Source organism: Podarcis pityusensis (genome assembly GCF_964106645.2).
Source record: "Podarcis pityusensis genome assembly, chromosome: 10".
Taxonomy (NCBI): domain Eukaryota; kingdom Metazoa; phylum Chordata; class Lepidosauria; order Squamata; family Lacertidae; genus Podarcis; species Podarcis pityusensis.
In genome coordinates, this window is record NC_138035.1 from 50,244,366 (window position 1) to 50,263,114 (window position 18,749).

The 18,749-nt window shown below is 43.2% G+C and overlaps 1 protein-coding gene and 2 long non-coding RNA genes across 6 annotated transcripts in view; 2 read left to right on the forward strand and 1 right to left on the reverse strand.

Annotated features, from left to right (window-relative positions):
- The window catches only part of ARID2 (AT-rich interaction domain 2), a 118,159-nt gene extending 103,951 nt beyond the window's left edge, over nt 1-14,208 (reverse strand). For 2 of the 3 annotated variants that reach the window (XM_081022250.1, XM_081022248.1), the window contains exons 1-4: nt 13,694-14,208; nt 3,550-3,829; nt 3,276-3,369; nt 2,054-2,151 (exon numbers count right to left, since the gene is read on the reverse strand). In XM_081022250.1, coding sequence (XP_080878376.1) covers nt 2,054-2,151; nt 3,276-3,369; nt 3,550-3,641 — 284 coding nt within the window. In that variant the 5' untranslated portion in view covers nt 3,642-3,829; nt 13,694-14,208. Of the gene's footprint in view, nt 1-2,053; nt 2,152-2,717; nt 2,898-3,275; nt 3,370-3,549; nt 3,830-13,693 lie in introns of those variants that run through there. The other variant, XM_081022249.1, reaches the window with a different exon arrangement.
- LOC308486075 lies at nt 7,680-11,697 on the forward strand. Of its 2 annotated transcripts, none has more exons than XR_013990918.1 (2): nt 7,680-8,427; nt 9,180-11,697. It is a non-coding gene; the product is annotated as an uncharacterized lncRNA (long non-coding RNA). The 2 variants fall into 2 exon arrangements; XR_013990919.1 differs by having other exon boundaries at nt 11,444-11,697.
- Nucleotides 14,209-14,692: 484 nt separating the features above from the next.
- LOC308486085 overlaps nt 14,693-18,749 on the forward strand; it is a 47,343-nt gene continuing 43,286 nt past the window's right edge. Inside the window, exon 1 of the long non-coding RNA XR_013990933.1 lies at nt 14,693-17,811. This is a non-coding gene — a long non-coding RNA (uncharacterized lncRNA). The remainder of the gene's footprint in view (nt 17,812-18,749) is intronic.

Genomic DNA, 18,749 nt, shown 5'->3' on the forward strand with positions numbered 1-18,749 from the left:
ATAAAACAAAGACCAGTGCTCTAGATGAAAATCTGCAGTTACAAACCAGTGTATGTCCACATATCATGATTGAAAAAAGATTTATACATCCCTACAAGGCAAAGTCATAACATGAAAAAAATCACAACGTAAGTGATCTGGGGCCAAAGTTAGGAAGGTAATTCTTTATAGGTAAAAGGTAGGTCTGGAGACTTTAAAAGCCAGATCAATCACCCTTACAAAGTTCAATTATAATGAATAATTGTTATCAATCATAGGATGCTCATACTATACTCATTGAGAAAATAAAAATTCTTCAAATTCTCTTTTTTTAAAAAAAGTTCTGAAGTATTATGAAAATGACTGCATAAATTCAAAAACAATAATTATTGATGCTTATGAGCTTATTATACAGTCATCAGCAGATAAAGTTTATTTTTGCCAATATGTTAGCAAAAAAAACACCACAAAGAGATCACAGTCATTTCCTAGTGCAGCAGTGGCACATATGTATTTTAACAAGGGCCCCCTAAAAGCAAAAACAATACAAAACTAGATTTTTAAGTATGTCCAGGTGTGGGTCTGCTGAAATGAATATCAGGAATAAAGAGATTACATGATCTAACACATGAGTTACAATGGAATCTTATACATGCCTGCTCAAAAATAAGTCCCAGTGGGGATCTGGGTATAGGACTGTATTCCTAATAGGAATTAACTCTGTGCCACACTTTGGCTGCAGTTTCATTTGAAACTTGAGTAATATGGGAGAATTACAGTGAAATCTCAAGAGAAGCATGTACTATGTTTTTTGATTAAGTGTATCTCTATTAGCTTTTTCCAGTACTTAGTATCTTTAACAAACCCCAAAACATCCTTAAAAATATCAATATATCCTTATCCAAAACCTTTAGAAGTGAAGATACAAATTAAGGGTGCACATACGCACTTGTAAACAAGAGATTTCTTGTTATAGTCAAATTTTAACAAAAGCATATGCCATCACAAACATGCATACAGCAACTTTCTATTCCAACTGATTCTGCCTAAGGATTTCCAGACTTCCTTGTAACTCAATAACCACTTCTACACTGTTGCTGTGACTCTACAGCTTTAAACTGGAAGTCAATCTAGGACAACCAATGGAAAGTGCACCTGCAAAAATTACATTTCTTAATTCAGAGTGCTAAATCCCCTACAGTTAGATTTTAAAATTATTAAAACTTGCCTGTCACAAAACAGAGCAGACTGTACCTACACTAACAGAAAAATGAAAATATTTGCATCTTAAGTTTAAATTATAAACTCAAAATATTAAACTTGTTTAAAATAAAATAACAAAACTTCACATAGATTCCTTGACACAAACATCTACAAACATGGGCTATATATATTTGTATTATTTGAAAGGCAACATCATATTACAATTACTACAATTCCATTATAAAATATAGAACTTCAAGTAAATACTACATGAAACCATTTATCAATTAAAATTGCTAAAGATTGGGGGGAGGGGAAATCAAGTAACAGCAACAGCATACTTCAGAAATCCCTTAATAGAACCAACATTTCAAAAATGCAGCCCCCTCCCATATTTATATGTAATCCAAAGCATACCTTCAGCAATAGCAGTCTTTGATGACAAAGAATGTATACATCTACCATTTATTTTAAAATACATAATTGTAAAACAACATTCCATCTTAAAAAACAGACAAGCAATGTCACTTAATTATTTTGCAATTAAACATTGAGTTGCTAAAACTAAAATTAATTTGCTTCTTATAGCCAGCCTTACTGTGATATCAGTGTTAAATAACCAATAAAAAGCTTCCTACAACTACTATTTGTACACACAGGGCATCAGGCAGAAGTAAATAAAAAATAATGCAAATCCAGAAACAACATAGCCTTTAACAAAAGCAAAAGGCACTTTCAACTGGCAAGAGACACAACAGCAATTTTAAAAAAGAAATGTCTTAATGAAGGAGAAGATACTGCGTATTTTTCACACCCTAAAAAGAGCAAAATGTTCCACACCACTGCTGCAGAAGTCCTTATCAACACTTACCGCAAGTAATACTGTTTTAAAGCGAAGGCAGCGTTAGAACAACTTCTGGGAAAGTTAAACTCTTCTACAATTTCTCCCCACTGATTCTTCTCAGATACCTGTCAAAAACAACAAACTGAGATGCACAAAAACCACACACATGCACAACGTCGTCGCTCGCCACCCTCAGAAAAAAGGGCTGCCATGAAAAACCCAAGAAATGTGAGAAAGATCTCTGGATTTGTTTCCATCGGATCTGGGATCCCTATTTCGCCCTGACAGGCAACCGTGGCGATCCCATCTCGCTCCTCCCCTCGCATTTTACAACATTTATTTTATTGGGGAGCGAGAAAAGGCTTCTGTGGGGTTGTGGGTTTTTTTGTATTTCGGTGTGGAGAGGTTTGTTTTTGTCCTCGCTGCCTGGACAATAACCAATCGGGAGTCTCTCCGGCCGCCTTGCTTTTAAATCCTCCCGCGGCCCGTTAAAAAAAACAAAACCCCAAGAAGTTGAAAAGGAGCCAGGCCGAGTCGGGATGGGGGGCCGCCCCCGCCGGCCCAGGGGTGCCGGGGCCCCGTCCCGCCGAGCCCGCCCGCCAGCTCCCGCGACACACAGAGGCCTTTCTTTTGAGGCCTACATTTTCTGTCCCTAGCCTTGAAGCCTAAAGATGGCTATTTGATTACACACCGTCTTGGCTGCCCCTTTTGTTATTCCTCTCCGGCAAGGGCTGGCGGGGCAGCGCCTGGTCCCCCCCACGGCCGCCGGGATCATCTCCGAGCCCGAGCTCCGTGCCGATTATCGATGTTAAACATGCCCGCTAATTTTGAGTTGCACTAAAACTGCACTCAGAGTCTCCTCTCTCTCTCTGTGCGCGCGAGGGAGAAACACCACACACACACACACACACAACCCGCAAGCGGAAGAAACTGCCTCACACACGCCGCCTTGCCCGCTCTCTCCTGCCCTCCAGGAGACGTGGGGTGATAGCAGCCCCCCCAAAATAAATATCTAGAGGGGGGGACCCTGGGAAAAGCGGCAACCCCCCCCCCCACACCCCGGGCTCCAGCTCTCCGCCGACAAGGCCGAGGCACCAACCTGCCTTGCCTGCTTCCTCCTTCCCCTTCCCCCCCTTCCCAGCCCGGCTTGAGGGAAAGACGGGCGCCGACCCCCCCAGCCCGCCGCCGGGCCCCCCGAGGGCGGCGAGAGAGTTGGGGGAGGAGAAAGCGAATTAAAACTTCCACTCACCTTCCCGAATCCGCCTAAAGTGGTGACTCGGGTGTAGAGAGCGTGCAGGTCCAGCTCCTTCCCACCCACCACGGGGATCTTCTTGAAAGGAGACCTGCCGAGAGAGGGGAGAGCGCCACAAAAACAACTTGTCAAGTCGGCCCCCCTTCCCTGCCCTGGCGGGGGGCCGCCTCGTCCTTCAGGGAAGGGGCTGGAAGTTAAAATCGGCCGCTTCGCACAGCCTCCCCCCGCCGCCACCATCCCCTTCCATCTCCCCATTTTCCTTCTCGCTCACCCTCTGCTGTGGTGAAACTGCCGCAGCTCGTCCAGGAAAGCCAGTCCTTTTCTCCGATGGTCGGGTTGGTTTTTCCCGGTCGAATTTGCCATGTCGGCCCCCCGGATTTAAAAAAAAAAAAAAAAAGGAGGTCGGGGGGGGGGGTTGTCTCCTTAAGTGGAGGGAGGGGAGAAAAAAAATCCAAGAGAAAAACAACAACAATCCGCGGCTCCTCCTCGCCTTTTTTTCAAGAGACCCGGGTTCCTCCTGTGCTCGGCCGGGGATCAGCCATGGAGAGGGACTTGTTTCGAGAAGAGAGAAAGGGAGAAAAAGTTTAAAAGGAATAAGGGAGCCCGGAGAGAGTGGCAATTACGAGTCCTGTCTCCACACGGCGAGGGAGAGAGGGGCCACCGCTCGGCAATTCTTGCCGCCGCCGCTGCCTTGCCTGCCTCTCTCAGCACCACGAACCCAGCCGATCCAGCCTGCACATGAGACTCAACATGGTGCTGCTGGATCACACAATGAATTGGGTTAGTGTTGTGGTAGGGTGGGGGTTGGGGAGGCTGGAGTGAGGGACTGACAGTGTGTGTGTGCGTGTGTGTATTACAGACGCGGCTCCATGAGATCTCCCCTCTCCCTCTCTCTCGCACACACATACATACACACACACACTGTACAGCGGCGGCGGCGGTGGTGGCGGCGGCGGCGGCGGCAGCGGGATTCACTTCTCTCCTCTCTCAGACAAAAAGATCTGAGGCCGCCGTGCTGCTTGCCTGGGCGAGATCGCGACACAGCGCACCCCGCAGGCCGGCCGAGGCACTGCAAAAGGCAGCTCCGAAATGGCAAAAGGCAGCACTGCCAGCGAGCAGTTCCTGGCGGGGAACAATAGGCTTCTCTCGCGGCTAAGGGCTCATCTGCAATGTGCCGCAAACTTCACACACACAAAGCCGGGCGGAAAGAGAAAAGGCTGGAGGAGGGGGGGGGCAAGGAAGGGGTTGGAAGCGGCTACTACCGGTTGTTCCAGGGTTAGGGGCAGGGGGAAAATGTTCCATTCTTCCCAAACTTTAGAAAGATGGAAGTACTTTCCAGGTTAAGCGGAGGAGATAAAAGAATAGGAGGAGGGAGGGACTTGCGTGTTTTGTATATAAACACACCAACTGTATCTTTCAAAAGGAAAAGGAAATAATCACCAGTGCATTTTTAACTTTGAAAACCTTTCTACATCAAAACTGGGAGATCCCGCATATTTTTGGATACCATATGTTTTTACATGTGAACACATTATTTCCTAGTATCACATTACGCATGGCCTAAAGTAATTTTATGAGAGTTCCTAACCTCTGTAGTTCAGGGTGATCTTTAAAAAAAATCTATAAAGTTTTCTGTAGCACATGACTTCTGAAGATTCACTAATAATACAAAGGTTTTATATTTAAAATAATTATAATCGGCTTCAAAATATATGAAACTTGTCTAACCATGGCAAAGCTGGGTGATCTTCCTAGTTCAAATTCCATCTCAGCCATGAGTTCACTATCAGGCAAGTCTTTATTCTCTCAGCCTGAGGCCGTGTGCAACCGGGGGGGGGGGCGGGTAATAATATTGGCCTACCCTGCAGGGGTGTTGCAAGGCTCAATGGAATAAACTGTAACACACTCTGAAATCCTGAAATGCACTACATGAAGTTTTATTATTGTACAATGAGCAAGTGCAGCTGTAATTATCAGGGAATATCATATAGGCAGGGAAAATGTACTTACTGAGGAAACTTGGGCTATAAGTTACACCTGGCCACATTGCGTATGCAGCACACAGTTTTATAAATTTACACCATATATATTACTTATTTGGTGTTTTTTAAACCAATAATATGACATACCAGTGGGGTATGACATACCAGCCCACTCATTTTGCAAATCTTATAGGTAATAATGCAGTTAAACTATTAAAGGCCCCTGATCCAAAATATGGATTGTGAAACCTAGAGGCCTGTAAAAGTGAATGGCGGTTTTGTTTTCCTTGACTATTGCAAGCCCAGACTGCAAATCAAGTAGCACAAGAATGAATGTGTAAGAAACACAAAAGTGCTATGAGAGATTATAGTTGTTAGGGGGAAGGGAGAAGGATGTGATCTTATGCATACAATAGGTAAGAATGTGGGGGGGGGGAGGGTGAGCTCAAGGTGTGTGAGACCTGGACAAGGCAAGCAAGAGGGTAGAACATTTCACCATATTATGTATCCATATACTTCATAAGACTTGCTGCAGTACAACGCAATATGTATCGACTCAGAAGTTAAACCCCATTGTTTACTCCCAATATGTATGTAGAGTTGCAGCTTGAAGTGGGGCATTGTATGCTGGTGCTCCATACTATGTATTAAAATGCACGTCCAAAGAAAAGCTTCTGATCATTTCTGGTAACTTGATTAATTTAAGCACACCACTGAAGTGCTAATCACACCACGTATTAATAAAACAAGCCCTTCTTGATTTCCAGAATAAGCTTATGTGATCCCCACATCCAAAGTTTGCTTTCCTTAGTTTGCAATCCATATATTGGGGTAAATTCCAGTGAGTTCAGTAGGGCTTGCTTACTAGGCATGCCAAAGAATGTAGTACTGTATGTGATAGTCCTTGTTAAAAATTTAGTAGCAATAATACCCAGTAAATAATTTTGTAATCGCAACCCAACTCAGAGCTGGAATTATGTGTGGAAATCAAATGGATTTTTTTGTTCCCACAGAGTAACACATGATTTCACCCATCTTCAACAGATGTAAATGGAACTTCAGATAAACTCTTTGAAATACTTGGGAATATTTCTCAATCACAGCTCTTTTTCAGTTAGGCCCATAAAATAAATTATACTCTAGATGAGTGCTTGATTTTTTAAAAAAATGTCACTGACATTTAAAAATTGTAATGTAGGTGAACACTTTCTCTCCCCCTTAGAATAAGCAAGATTCTAGATTATTTGAGACTTATGGGGCAAAGGGCACTTTTCCCTCTCCTGCAGTGAACTGACCCCCAGCCCTGTATCATCATGTTATCAAATCTGAGATCTGGTAACTAAAGTTAGGAGAGTTCTGTTTAAAAATCGATTACACATTATGGTCTCCAGTGAGCCGGTCAAGGAAATCTATATTCCCTTTATGCCGTGTACTAAATTGCTTCAGGAAATTAAAATCTAAGATTATGTTTTTCTTTCAGCTGGATTGCAGTTTCATCTTGAAAACAGAGAGATAGAGATGTATTAAGACGGTTGGTAAAACCTGCCCTCCAGGTCATATTCATTATTGAGAAGAGGGCAAAATCCCCTGGTTTGGGATTATTTCTCAACATTTTAAACCTCCTGCCCTTCTACAGCCGTTTCTTTGAGGGGGGAGGAGGAGAAGTTCTGCAAATCTCACCCCCAGAAGCACCCTAATCCGAAGGGATGCATGCAAACTTTGATCGCCGTTGCTTATTTTGCTCTTTCCAAGTTAATAGCATCCGCAGAAATAGCTGTTGCTGTCGCTCCAGAAAAACAAATGCAGCACCAGGCGAGCGTGCGTTCAAGCGCCTTGTGGGAACATAAGGCTTTTTTCTCGTCCTCCACTCAGGAGGGAGAGTTGTAAACAGTCCTCGAATGACTCAAAAACTAGGGGTCTCCCTCCCACAAGCGCCTGGTAACTTGGCAGAGGTGAGTCAGTTCCCTCGCTTCAGTTCCTTGCGCGTACTGTATACTGCGGCGGCGGGAGCAGCGGCGGCAAGGATACTCAAACTGCGTAGCCGGGCTCCGCTGCCAGAGCGCCGCAATTTGCGCACGGTCCCTTACGCAACCGTCCGCTGGGGGATTCCCTGGAGGGGGTCGATACCATCCCGCCACCGCACTCAAGGCCCCGGGAGCCGTTTACAGGGCGGCCTTAGAATCGAGGAGGCGGCGGCGGCGCCACCACAGCACCAACAACGGCCGCTCAGCTCTTCACAAAATGGCGGCGCCCACGGAAAAGAGCAGCCCCATTTTGTGCCCGTGGAGCTGTCACAGCAGCGGGGAGAGAGAGAGAGAGAGAGAGAGAGAGAGAGAGAGACGGGCTCGGCTGAAGGGGGGCCGCGCGGAGCAGAAGGCGGCGGCCGGGTCAACGCGTTGAAAGAGAGAGTGTGTGAGGGAGCGGGGGGGGGGCAAGGACTTCGCCTCTCCCTCGCTCCCCCCCCCCCGAGACGAGCCTTGTTGACGCGAGAGCCGGAAGCGGGCGGAGTCGGCGAGGCAGCAAAAAGCAGCAGCAGCTGCCGCCCGCAGGGCTTGAGGGCGCGGGGCGGGGAGCTGCTGCTCCGCCGGTCTTCGCTGCGGCTCCTCGCTGCTTTTTGGCCTTACTGGATTGGCTGCTCTTTTCTCTCTCTCTCTTTCTGTAATTTTTTATTTTTTTGAATTGGGGCCATTTTCTCCGCAGTTCGGATTTCCCTCAGACCTCGCGAGCGTTCGCCTCCTCCCCTTCCGCCGCCGCCGCCGCGACGCAGGTCTCCACCCCGGGGTGGGACTGGAGCGCCGGTCGCCACAGCGCGATGGAGGAGCCGGAGGAGGAGGGGATTCTCTCGCCGCCGCCGCCGCCGCCGCCGCCGCCTCGCTCTCAGCCCCGTCCCCTTCCTCGGCTTTCCTCCACAGATTATTCTTTTTTTAACTACAACAGGGCCCTGTAACTTTTTTTTCCTTAGTCCCCCCCTCTCTCTTTTTGTTCTAGCAAACCAGCACTTCTTCCCCAAGCGAAGGATGGGCAGAGTTGTAAGACTTTTAACGCGCGTCACGTCTGGGAATGCATAACTCTCGTGCTTCCTTTTTGCAATTGTGCCTTTCTGAAAGTATCTCGCCTTGTTAAAACTGATGCTCTCTTCCGAGTTGCAGTGCTGGCAACCCTGCAAGGTACATCTACGTTTATGTAAGGGATCTCGTGTTTGGTCTGGTTATCAGTGGCTTTTTTTTCCCTACGAAGATGTTTTGTTTTTAGCAAGCTCTTTTTTTAAAGGGATTAAAAAAAACTAAACTTGAATCGCTTGTTTTAATGGTTAGATTATTTAGCACCTCTAGCCTGCGGAAATTATTTTGAAAAGGCTTAAAAGTGATGCGTTGAGGCTGCTGTGGTTTGCAATGCATTGTCCTGATTCTGGAAAAAAAACCCCAACCTCATCGTAACGCTTTTTCATTTCGCTTTGTGCGATCAAAGTGCCTTAGTGAGCAGCACAAATTAAACTACGTACTTGATTTGGTAATATTTATGAAAAATAAACGCTCAACTGGAACACTGCCTAATTGTATACTCTTAATTTGTACCAATGTTAACATTAACTTTGTTAGAATGCAGATACTGTGATTTTGCCACAGACTTATTTATAGTAGAATTTAAAAGGTAGTTATGAAACAAAGCCACTGTGGTCATTTCCCCAGTGCTAATTCGTACCCACAATTAACTGTTTTACTAACACATCTACTTCTCCCTTCTGCTTACTATCCTTTTATGCAATGGTTGTTGCTTTCCTATGTGGTTTCGGCTTTTTTCTCAGGAGTAGACTGTTGCAGCTTGCTTTCTGGCATTTTGGTCTTGTATAGTATAGACATTAGTTTTTGTTAATAAAGAACTTCAAGCTTCCTAGTGTAAGCCATGTATCTTTACTCAGAAGGAAACCCCACTGCGTTCCATGGGGTTTACTCCCAGGTAAGTTTACATAGGAACTGTATGCTTCAGCAGTATGGGTTTCTCTTAGAATTTGGGTCATTATATGTGCTTTATATTTTAAATAACAAGTACTTGCACTAGTTGTTGAAGGTTGTAGTCCCACAGTGTGCATTTTATTCAGTTAAATAATCAAGGCAAGAATATATTTACACTAGGCAATCATATCTTATTTCTTAACACCTTAAAAATTCTATTTCCCAGAGCCTATCACATTCTTAATATAAAAAGACTTGCTTGTTAAGCACTTTTACCAAACATATTCTGGAAAAGACTGTTCCTTTTTTAAAAAAAAAAGATGCTTTCTCTCACAAGTCTTTGTTATATCCATTTTAAATTGAGATGTGATTTAAGGTGATAACGCCAATGCAAATATTGTTTCTGTTTAGCATAACTAAAATATTGTCATTTGTCTTTATATCACACCCCCCCCCCAATGATTAAGTTGTGACTCTTAGCTATAAGGAGAGTCACCTAAAATTGAACCTTGTCACTTAATGGTCACATCCATTAAGCTAGCTCTGCAGTATGATTTGAAGCATCCTTACTCAATGGTAAATCTCACTGTACTCAGTGGGACTACCTCTTAAAGTGGATAGATTGGAGCCTCAACTTCACAAATACTCATCCTCATAATCCACATGAGACTTGCATTAATCAAAGTACTTATCTAAACTAAGCTATGTAGCAAGCTGTATTCACATGGTTCATGATTTATATTCAATGAATCCTAAGTTATCTGTTGTGGAACATCTGGAGCTGTGATAAATTTGTTTATAGGATGGCAGGCTGGTATACACTCCTCAAAGACAATAAGATATTTCTTTAACACTGTGGTCTTGGATAAATTTCTTTGAGCATTTACAGCATTTGTGTCCCTAGTTTTTATCAGTAGCTATATACATGGCACGCTTAAACATTGTGTCAATATTTGTCCTTTCTTATGAAACATAACTAGGTTGATATATGACATTGGGTTGCATTTCAAACTACAACCCATATTCTATTGTGCAAAAAATGAAGGTTTGAGTTTCCTCAAAAATAGGGGGGAAATGCTTCTTGACTCTTAAGAATCTGGTGGATTTAAGACAATTGGTGTAAGTTTTCCAGCAAATGATGCAAAATCATGCAGATGAGCTTGTGCTGACCTGCAAGCCTTTATGGTGAAATTACTCTTAAAGGATAGCTAACTGATACTCTGAGTAAGCAGAGCTATGTATTTCTTAATGAGAAGGGCTATTGGTTCCTGTAGTGATTGTAAAGGGAAGAGTGCTCCTAAAGGAAGTGTTGAAGTCCCGTCTGACATCTATTCATTTTTTTAAAAGAAAAGAGAGGGAGCTATTCAGTAGGGAAGTAAGGGAACCTGAGTAACTCTCTTTCAACATAAAGGTACAGTGCTAATAAGTGTTATAAGATGGGAAGTGCAATCACCTCCCCACCCCACCCTCCCCAGTTCCCAAATCACTACACCTCAGTACTTGGAAAAATTTAATATTTTCCACTTGTCTGCCTACCATGCAGCTGTTAAAAGCAGTTGTGGGGGGGGGAGGTGGTTTCCTTTTTCTCCCATAGAAATGTAGGTATGGGGGGGGTGTCGTCCCCCCTCCAAAAGTTTACTGACCATAGTTAAATTTTGTTCTTTTCTCATCAGTTTAATCCTAAACAACATTGGTTTATACCACACCAGCTAAACTGAGGTCCTAGGTTGATAGCAAGGGCAGCAATCTCTATTTGCTCTTTATGCATTGAAGAACAAGGTACCTATCTGCATCAACACTAACTCCCTGTATTGCATCTTGGTATTAAGTCAAGCTTCCATATTGTCATGCCTCTCTTAAGTCGTACAGGAAATGATGGAAGAACAGAAGTTCAGGTTTCTTCTGTACATTACTATTAAATCATATACTCAGCTTTGCCTAGTTTGTGGACTGAAGCCCTGGACTAAATAAAAACCAAAAACTTTGGACCATTTTGCGCAGAACAGTAAACTATATTTTAGTGTTGTAAGGACAAAACTCAATGACTCCAAACCAGCTGCAAGGAGGAGTTCAGAAGCTTTCACTGCAGTTGACGGTTTTGATGCAACACTTTAACTATAGTTAATCTTTACTGGTTTGTGGAAACAAAGCATTGTTGAAAACTATGTTTTGGAGGTAGCTTGTTTCTACTAATCATAATTAAGACTAACAACAATTTGTCGGGTTTCAGATGCCATGACAAGCTATGGTAAGGTCAAAATGGAAGCAAAAGCTTCTGAACCCTTCAAGGTAACACCAGAGGAAGAAACAAGGAGGAGTACAAGAAGCGCAGAGCTGCTGGAGTTCATCATAATGATAATCTATAGCAGTGGTTCCCAGTGGGTGGTCTGCTGACCACAAAGGGTCTATGTAACCCACCCAGGGGTTCCGTGGCACCATTCACATAACAAAAACTACCATAGAGATAAAAAAGTTTTCTAAAGTAGGGGGTCCATGGCTTGGCTTTTTAAAAACTGGAGGGCCACAGTACTTAGCTAATTGGGAACCACTGATCTATAGTGTTGCATGCAAATGCAGCCACTGTATTTATGTGCAAGGTAACAGGTTAAGGTAGCTAATTGAATATAGTTCTTATGGGGGTTATTTACTAAGTTTCAACAAAGCTAATTTTAGTTTCCGACCTACACACGAGCAAAGAAAACAGTGCTTTAGAGGGCAAGGCATTGACTTCTAATTGAACTAGAGCAAAAAGTGTATGTAGCTGGGTGCTGAATATCAAAACTAGTTTTAGTGTGTTTACACACCATTTCCTATAAAGCACCTATATGTCTTGTTCTTAAGTCTGCAGTTCTAAGCATGCATCTCTAGAAGTCCTATTGAAGATTATAGGATTTAATTCTATGCAGAGATTGTCCTGCACATATATTTACATGGATTTCAAAATTTCCAGTTATTGCCACTGTTGCTAATTAAGTGCCTAACAGTATTTTAGACAATGTAGAATTTATAGATCCCCTATCATAATGGCTGACAGTTTAATCCAAAACTGGTAGGGTGAAGGAAGAGGAGGAAATGAGCAAATCCAGGTGCTAATTGCAGGAAACAGTTGCAGTAATGGAGCAAGTCTCAACTCTCCTTCGAATGCAATCAAGTGCAGTGGGATGGTAGAGCCCTAAAATATGCATGCTTCAATATTATGCAGCCTTTGAAGAGCAGTTTCCCTGTTACAGTGAATCTGAATCTCTCTTTGCTTATTTTGGAATCCAGTGGAAGTGAGCACTGAGAACTAGAACAAGCAGAGAAGCAGGATCTCTGAGGTACTGGTTAATTTAGCTATCTTATCCTATGATGAAATGGAGAAAATGCTATCGTGCGCACTGCTCCATCCTTTATCGGTGCCAGCAGTACAACACCTCATTTCTTGGTGAAAAGCATTGGTTGGCTTACATTGGAAACTGCAGCAGCTCCTCCAAAATTAGCAAAGAACATATGCTGTTTTCTGCTTCAGGCTTCTGAATTGCAGTAACAATAGGAGGGATCTGCTTTACAGAGACAAGCAACAATCAACATTCACAGCTTGTTTATGAAAGTATGAGGAGGTTAGTTTTTTAAAAAAAATGTTCCTTGGATTCATGTAATGGATTCTCCCAGCAGTGAAGAAATCATCCAAGGGACGTCCCAGTGGTGGTTTGACTACATTTGTATCATATTGTTGATACCTTCCTTCAATATAATGGATCCTGCTAGATTTCTTTTTGGAATTGTCAGCTCCAGTTATCCAGACCCTGAAGTGGTTTGCAGTGACAGTAGAGACGTCAGCCATGTCCATAATCTTGTTCTGAGCTTTTGATCCCTTTTGCGGCCTACTTCACCCTCTGAACCATTCTCTACTGCCCTTCGGGACGGGTTGCAATGTGTATCTAATCAACACATCCACTGTACTTGGAGCAAGAGGAGAATTCTCTAACCATCGGGGTTAGCCCGACTCCACCTTTGCACACACAAAGAGACCTTGCCGTCTCCAACACTCTTTTCCTTACACTTGTGAGGTTGCTTATTGGATTAAACTGGGTTGGAGAATAATCATTATCCCACTCATGCACACCCACTTGCCATTACTTTTATAATAACCTGACTCAGCCTTCCCCCAACTTTGTTCCCTCCAGATATTTTGGACTACAACACTTAATCCATGCTGCCTGGGAGCGAAATATCTGAAGGGCACCAGGCTGAGAATAGTTGCCCTGAGGTTCTAGCAGAGGGCCAGCAGCTTACAGAAACAGCTAGCTAACACAGACGCCAAAACTACCATAAAGGAGCCATGAGGCTGAAGGAAGGATGGGGAAACCTCTGTCTCCCCCCATGCTGAACTTGGTTGGCCATGCTAATGGGAAGTGTGCAGGTTCTCCATCCTTGTGTTCAAGCACTAGCTATTAGAACAAATTGCTGGTAACGTTAAGTTAAAATGCATAGTACTCACATTGTCATAGGCTTTGCAGGTGACTTCCCACCAAGGTTTCATTTTAACTCGCCGCTGTAGAGAGTCTTATCACCCCTCGAGGAATTATGTTGCTACTGTCCAAACAGTTGGGGGTGGATGGCTTGCCTTTCCTTCTAACAGTTTGTCCCAACTGCCATGGAACAATTTAAGTCCAAAATTCCATTCTCCTTTCCTCCTCCCTTAAAAGGCTGTTTGCCATTATGAAAGTAGTCGAACTTAATTCCTTTATGTACGGTATTTCATGCAAATTGATCATGAACTACAAAATGCTGACTTTGCCACTGAAAGGAGGGTAAAGATGGTTGGTTTATCTACCGTCACTACGAGGAGTGAAGTTAGCCTCCACAGAGCCAAATAGTACTTCAGAAAAGGCACACCAGGCAACCTGTCTAGATCTCTTATCGTAGAGGAAGACCTAAAATAGTTAGTATGGGGCATGGGTTGTCTGAAGGAATATGGTTAACAGATTAATCTCTTCATGCAAAAGGAATTATGTGTACAGTGGTGCCTCGCAAGACGAAATTAATTCGTTCCGCAAGTCTCTTCGTCTTGCGAGTTTTTCGTCTTGCGATGCACGGTTTCCCATAGGAATGCATTGAAAATCAATTAAATCGCGCTGCCCCCGGACCTCTTTTGAAGCAAGGGGCTGCGGGGAGATCGCTGTCCCCGGACCTCTTTTGAAGCAAGGGGCGGTGGGGAGAAGCGATCTCCCCGCAGCCCCTTGCTTCAAAAGAGGTCCGGGGGCAGCGGGAAGCGCTTCCCGCTGTCCCCGGACCTGGGGCTGCGGGGAGAAGATCGCTTCTCCCCGCCGCCCCTTGCTTCAAAAGAGAAGACCCGCTGTCCCCGGGGCAAGCTTCGTTTTGCGAAGCAAGCCCATAGGGAAATTCGTCTTGCGAGGCAACTCGAAAACGAAAAAACCTTTCGTTTTGCGAGTTTTTCGTCTCGCGAGGCGTTCGTCTTGCGGGGTACCACTGTACCTTGTCCTTTTGGGACAGAATAGTTGGCTGAAAGTCTCTTTGGAAATAAGCTGCTTTTGAACTAATGACATTTCAAGGAAGTTGTGGTTTTTATATGCCCCTTTTTATGTAACATGTTTCATCAGTCCTGTGATCCTGGAAGAGGTGAAGATGAGAAATGCTTGCTTTACTTGCCAGTACTTTCATAAAGACGTGTGTATTGGGAAAACTTGTCTTCATCCTTTTAAAAAGTTTCATTTACAAGTAGATTTAAGTCTTTGTAAGGGTTTTGAGTCTTTGAATCTAAGGGCAGTTTATTCAGGATTCAAAGGCAGTTCTTGTAACAATGTTCCATTTAATTTCATGGGATAATACGTTTAGAGTTGGTTTTTCAGTTTGTGACCTTAAGATATGCACATCTTGTACAAGCCTTCAGAATAAAATTCTGTTTTATTATTGAATCTTGCTCCTAAAAGAAATCTCAAACGACAGTACAGTGGTACCTCGGTTTAAGAACAGTCCTGTTTATGAATGATTCGGTTTATGAACTCCGCAAAATTGGAAGTAGTGTATCGGTTTGCAAACTTTACCTTGGTCTAAACGGAATCCGAATGGTGGAAGGGCACCATCGGTGGGAGGCCTCATTAGGGAAAACACGGCTCGGTTTAAGGTTTCAGTTTAAGAATGGATTAAGTTCGTAAACCAAGGTACCACTGTACCTTACAACAACTGTTGTTGTTGTTTACCGTGTTTATAGTCCATTCTTCATCAATTTTTTCCAATTCCAGAATGGGGAACAAAGCTATAAAAATAAAAAGAGATAAACTATACAAAAACTACAAAATCACATAAACAGGACCAACAAACAGCTAAACAATTATAACATAAACAAGCAAAACTACAGCAATCTAAATTAATATTTCCAGTTTAATGAAATACGGACCTCAAGAGTCAGCAAAGCTGCAGGTAGGGATGGTTCAGATGGATTTGTTGGCCTTTGCCATCTTTCTTTTCCTTACCAGTCAGCAGTCCTCTAGTTGATCATGCTGTAACCATTTAGAAATGAGGGAACCCTGGACTTAATGTTAAGTGGTGTCCAGGACCTGGTGTGAGACGAAGAGTTATTAAATTCAACATAAATGTAAGTGAACATTTGACAAGGAAGCCTAACACAGTTGTACTGTATTTAACTTCAAGGTGGAAACTTTAAAAAAAAAATAATGGGGGTGAGGAATTGGTAAAAAGAAAAGTAACAACCAGATCTCTCAAGAATCCTTGGGGGTTTCTCAGGCACAACAATAGAAGCTTAGCTTAGTTAGAATATATTTTGCAAACTGGGAAAAGTACTGCTAAGGCCACAAGGATGCAAAAAAGAGAGACAAATATCACAGACAACATTAAGACCAACAACAAATTCTTTACAAAGGAGTCAGTGGTATGCTAAATGAGATTGCAGACAAGCTCAGTTATTTCATCTTTTGATGAAGGCACAGCGAGAACCATTTTTTAGAACTTTATTTCTCAGGCAGGCAGGGCATTAGAAATGGAAGCAAGTTGTGTTGGCAAGCGACAAAGTTCTATGCCTTGCTGATAAGTTTAAAACTCACAAATCACGGGGTTGGGATGGTATCCACCTGAGAGTTCTTGAAGAACTCCAATGTGACTGCAGATTTTCTGACAAATCTGTAAGTTGTCTCCATAGTTGAGAACTGGAAAGTAGCCAATGTAGCGCACTAGGAGGGTTCTACTTGTGTTCTATAGCAGGAGTGGGATACCCGTGACCCTCCAGATGTTGATGAAGAACAGGTTCCTGCCTGGGCCATTCTGGCTAGGATTGATGGGAGCTGGGAATCCCCAAAACACCCAGAGGTCTACAGGTTCTAGTTGAAACCTCTGTATCCTTAAATGCTAGGGAGTGACAACAAAAGGACAGAAATCTGTCTCAAGGCATGCCTGACCAGCTGGCTACTTTAAAAGGAACTAAAGCATGCTAAACAATAAGATAGTATTTTTAGTGTTGTCATCTCAAGGAACTGAGCTGTAGCTTGTGCAGCAGTTCACAACACCATATTTCAAGTCGGATCAAAGGCAGTTCTGAATAATTGGACGTGAGCTGACAGAAGAATGTAGGTTCTTTGGCAACTGTCAGGATTGCCTCAAGTTACGTGGCTGGTTGTATACTTAATCTACAGAAAATCCAGGGGCTCGTCTTCCTATCCCCTAATTAGTATTAATAATTTGGTCTGCAGTTTATTAATATACAGCAGATTACGTATCCTCGTGATATATTTTCCTCCCTTTCAATACCGTTCAGCAGATTTATGTGAGGTTAGTGCAAAGTGCTGTACAAGAGCATTTCTGTTTGAAGTAACTTAATTATTTAAAGGTTATGTGAGAATTGAAGTCACATCCTTGAAGTATGGAACATGCACTGCATTTATCGTCTAAAATAATATTGGTTTGGTATTCTAAAAGTTTGTGCTTTTGTCATCACTGGCATGAGCAATAGGTGGGTTCGGATGTGTCTCACTCAAGTGGTCTCTCTTACGTTTGGATGATAGGACATGTTGACCTGCCTCTGATGAGAAAGTGGGAGAGGAGGTTTGAAGAACTAGCTCTTAATCTAGAGTTAACTGTAACCTGAATAATTTAGCTGATTTTCAGCAAACAGATTCCACTGGTTTGTGACAATGAAACATTTCCCAATGAGGCAGTGTGGTGTAGTGGTTAGAGTGTTGGGGTTCAAATAATTAAATGTTGTAGCTTGTCTTCACTTACCCTACCCCACTGCCCTGCTCACAGTTGTGAAGGATATTCTTATGTTATGAATGGGCCATGTTACCTTTAAGAAAAAGGGGTAAAGGGGTAGGATAGGCCAACATACCGTATTTCTCGCTCTATAAGACGCACCAGACCACAAGACGCACCTAGTTTTTGGAAGAGGAAAACAAGAACAAAAATATTCTGAATCTCAGAAGCCAGAACAGCAAGAGGGATTGCTGCGCAGTGAAAGCAGCAATCCCTCTTGCTGTTCTGGCTTCTGGGATAGCTGCGCAGCCTGCATTCGCTCCATAAGACGCACACACATTTCCCCTTATTTTTTGGGAGGGAAAAAGTGAGTCTCATAGAGCAAAAAATACGGTATATGTGGACTGTCCCTGGATTAAGTGACATTTCTTCCTTAAGTTCTCAAACCTAGCTCAAGGTAGTCATCTAAGCTAGTCAGATGTTGAACTGATAATCAATCACAGTCGGTCCATCATTAGAAAAACAAGACTTTAGAGCTGTCTTACCCCAAAATGGCAACTAGACATTCCATTTGAAGACTGAAACCTTCATTTAAGAAGCCGTTTAGCACCTAGCTTATACATCTTGAGTTTCTATCACTGCCTACCTCACAAGGTTGTTGTGAGAAGAAAAGAGGGAGACGGATGTAAGCCATCTTGAGCTCCTTGCAGGAAAGGTGGAATTAGAAATGTAATATAAGCATGCAGTCCTACATATGTTTACTCAGAAATAAGCCCCATAAACTTCAGCAGGACTAACTCCCAGGTAAATGTGTGTGTAGAACTCCAGCATCAATGAATTTGCGGAATAAGAATAGGCTAGTGGATATTAGGTGTGATCTGTCCACCTTGGTCTCTTTCAGGCCTCTGAGAGTTTTACAGCAGCGCTGTTTATGGGCACCTATCAGCCTTGGCCCCAAATGTCATACATCGTGCTTTAAAACATTGTGTCAAGCTTTTCTAATATCACTCGCAACAAATCAGAATATTCATGCCCAAGACAGCTATAACCCCCTCTTTGTGTCTCCAGGAAAAAGCATTTCAGGCAGAGATGGTACAGTGATGCTAAATCAGATGATGTCTGGCCAGAGCAGCGAGAACTGTGCTTGTGGTCAGAGGATTCCATCTCGAAAGCAACTCTGATTTATACTGACTCTAGCTCTCTAAAGAGAGGTGAGGGGACTCCAGTGGACAAGGATAGTCTGTGGGAGGAAATGGGCTAGTCTTCATACTTGGAAGTGCTGAATTAATGACGAAACGGGGAGGGGGGAGCAACTTTCTTCGCTTTGTGGT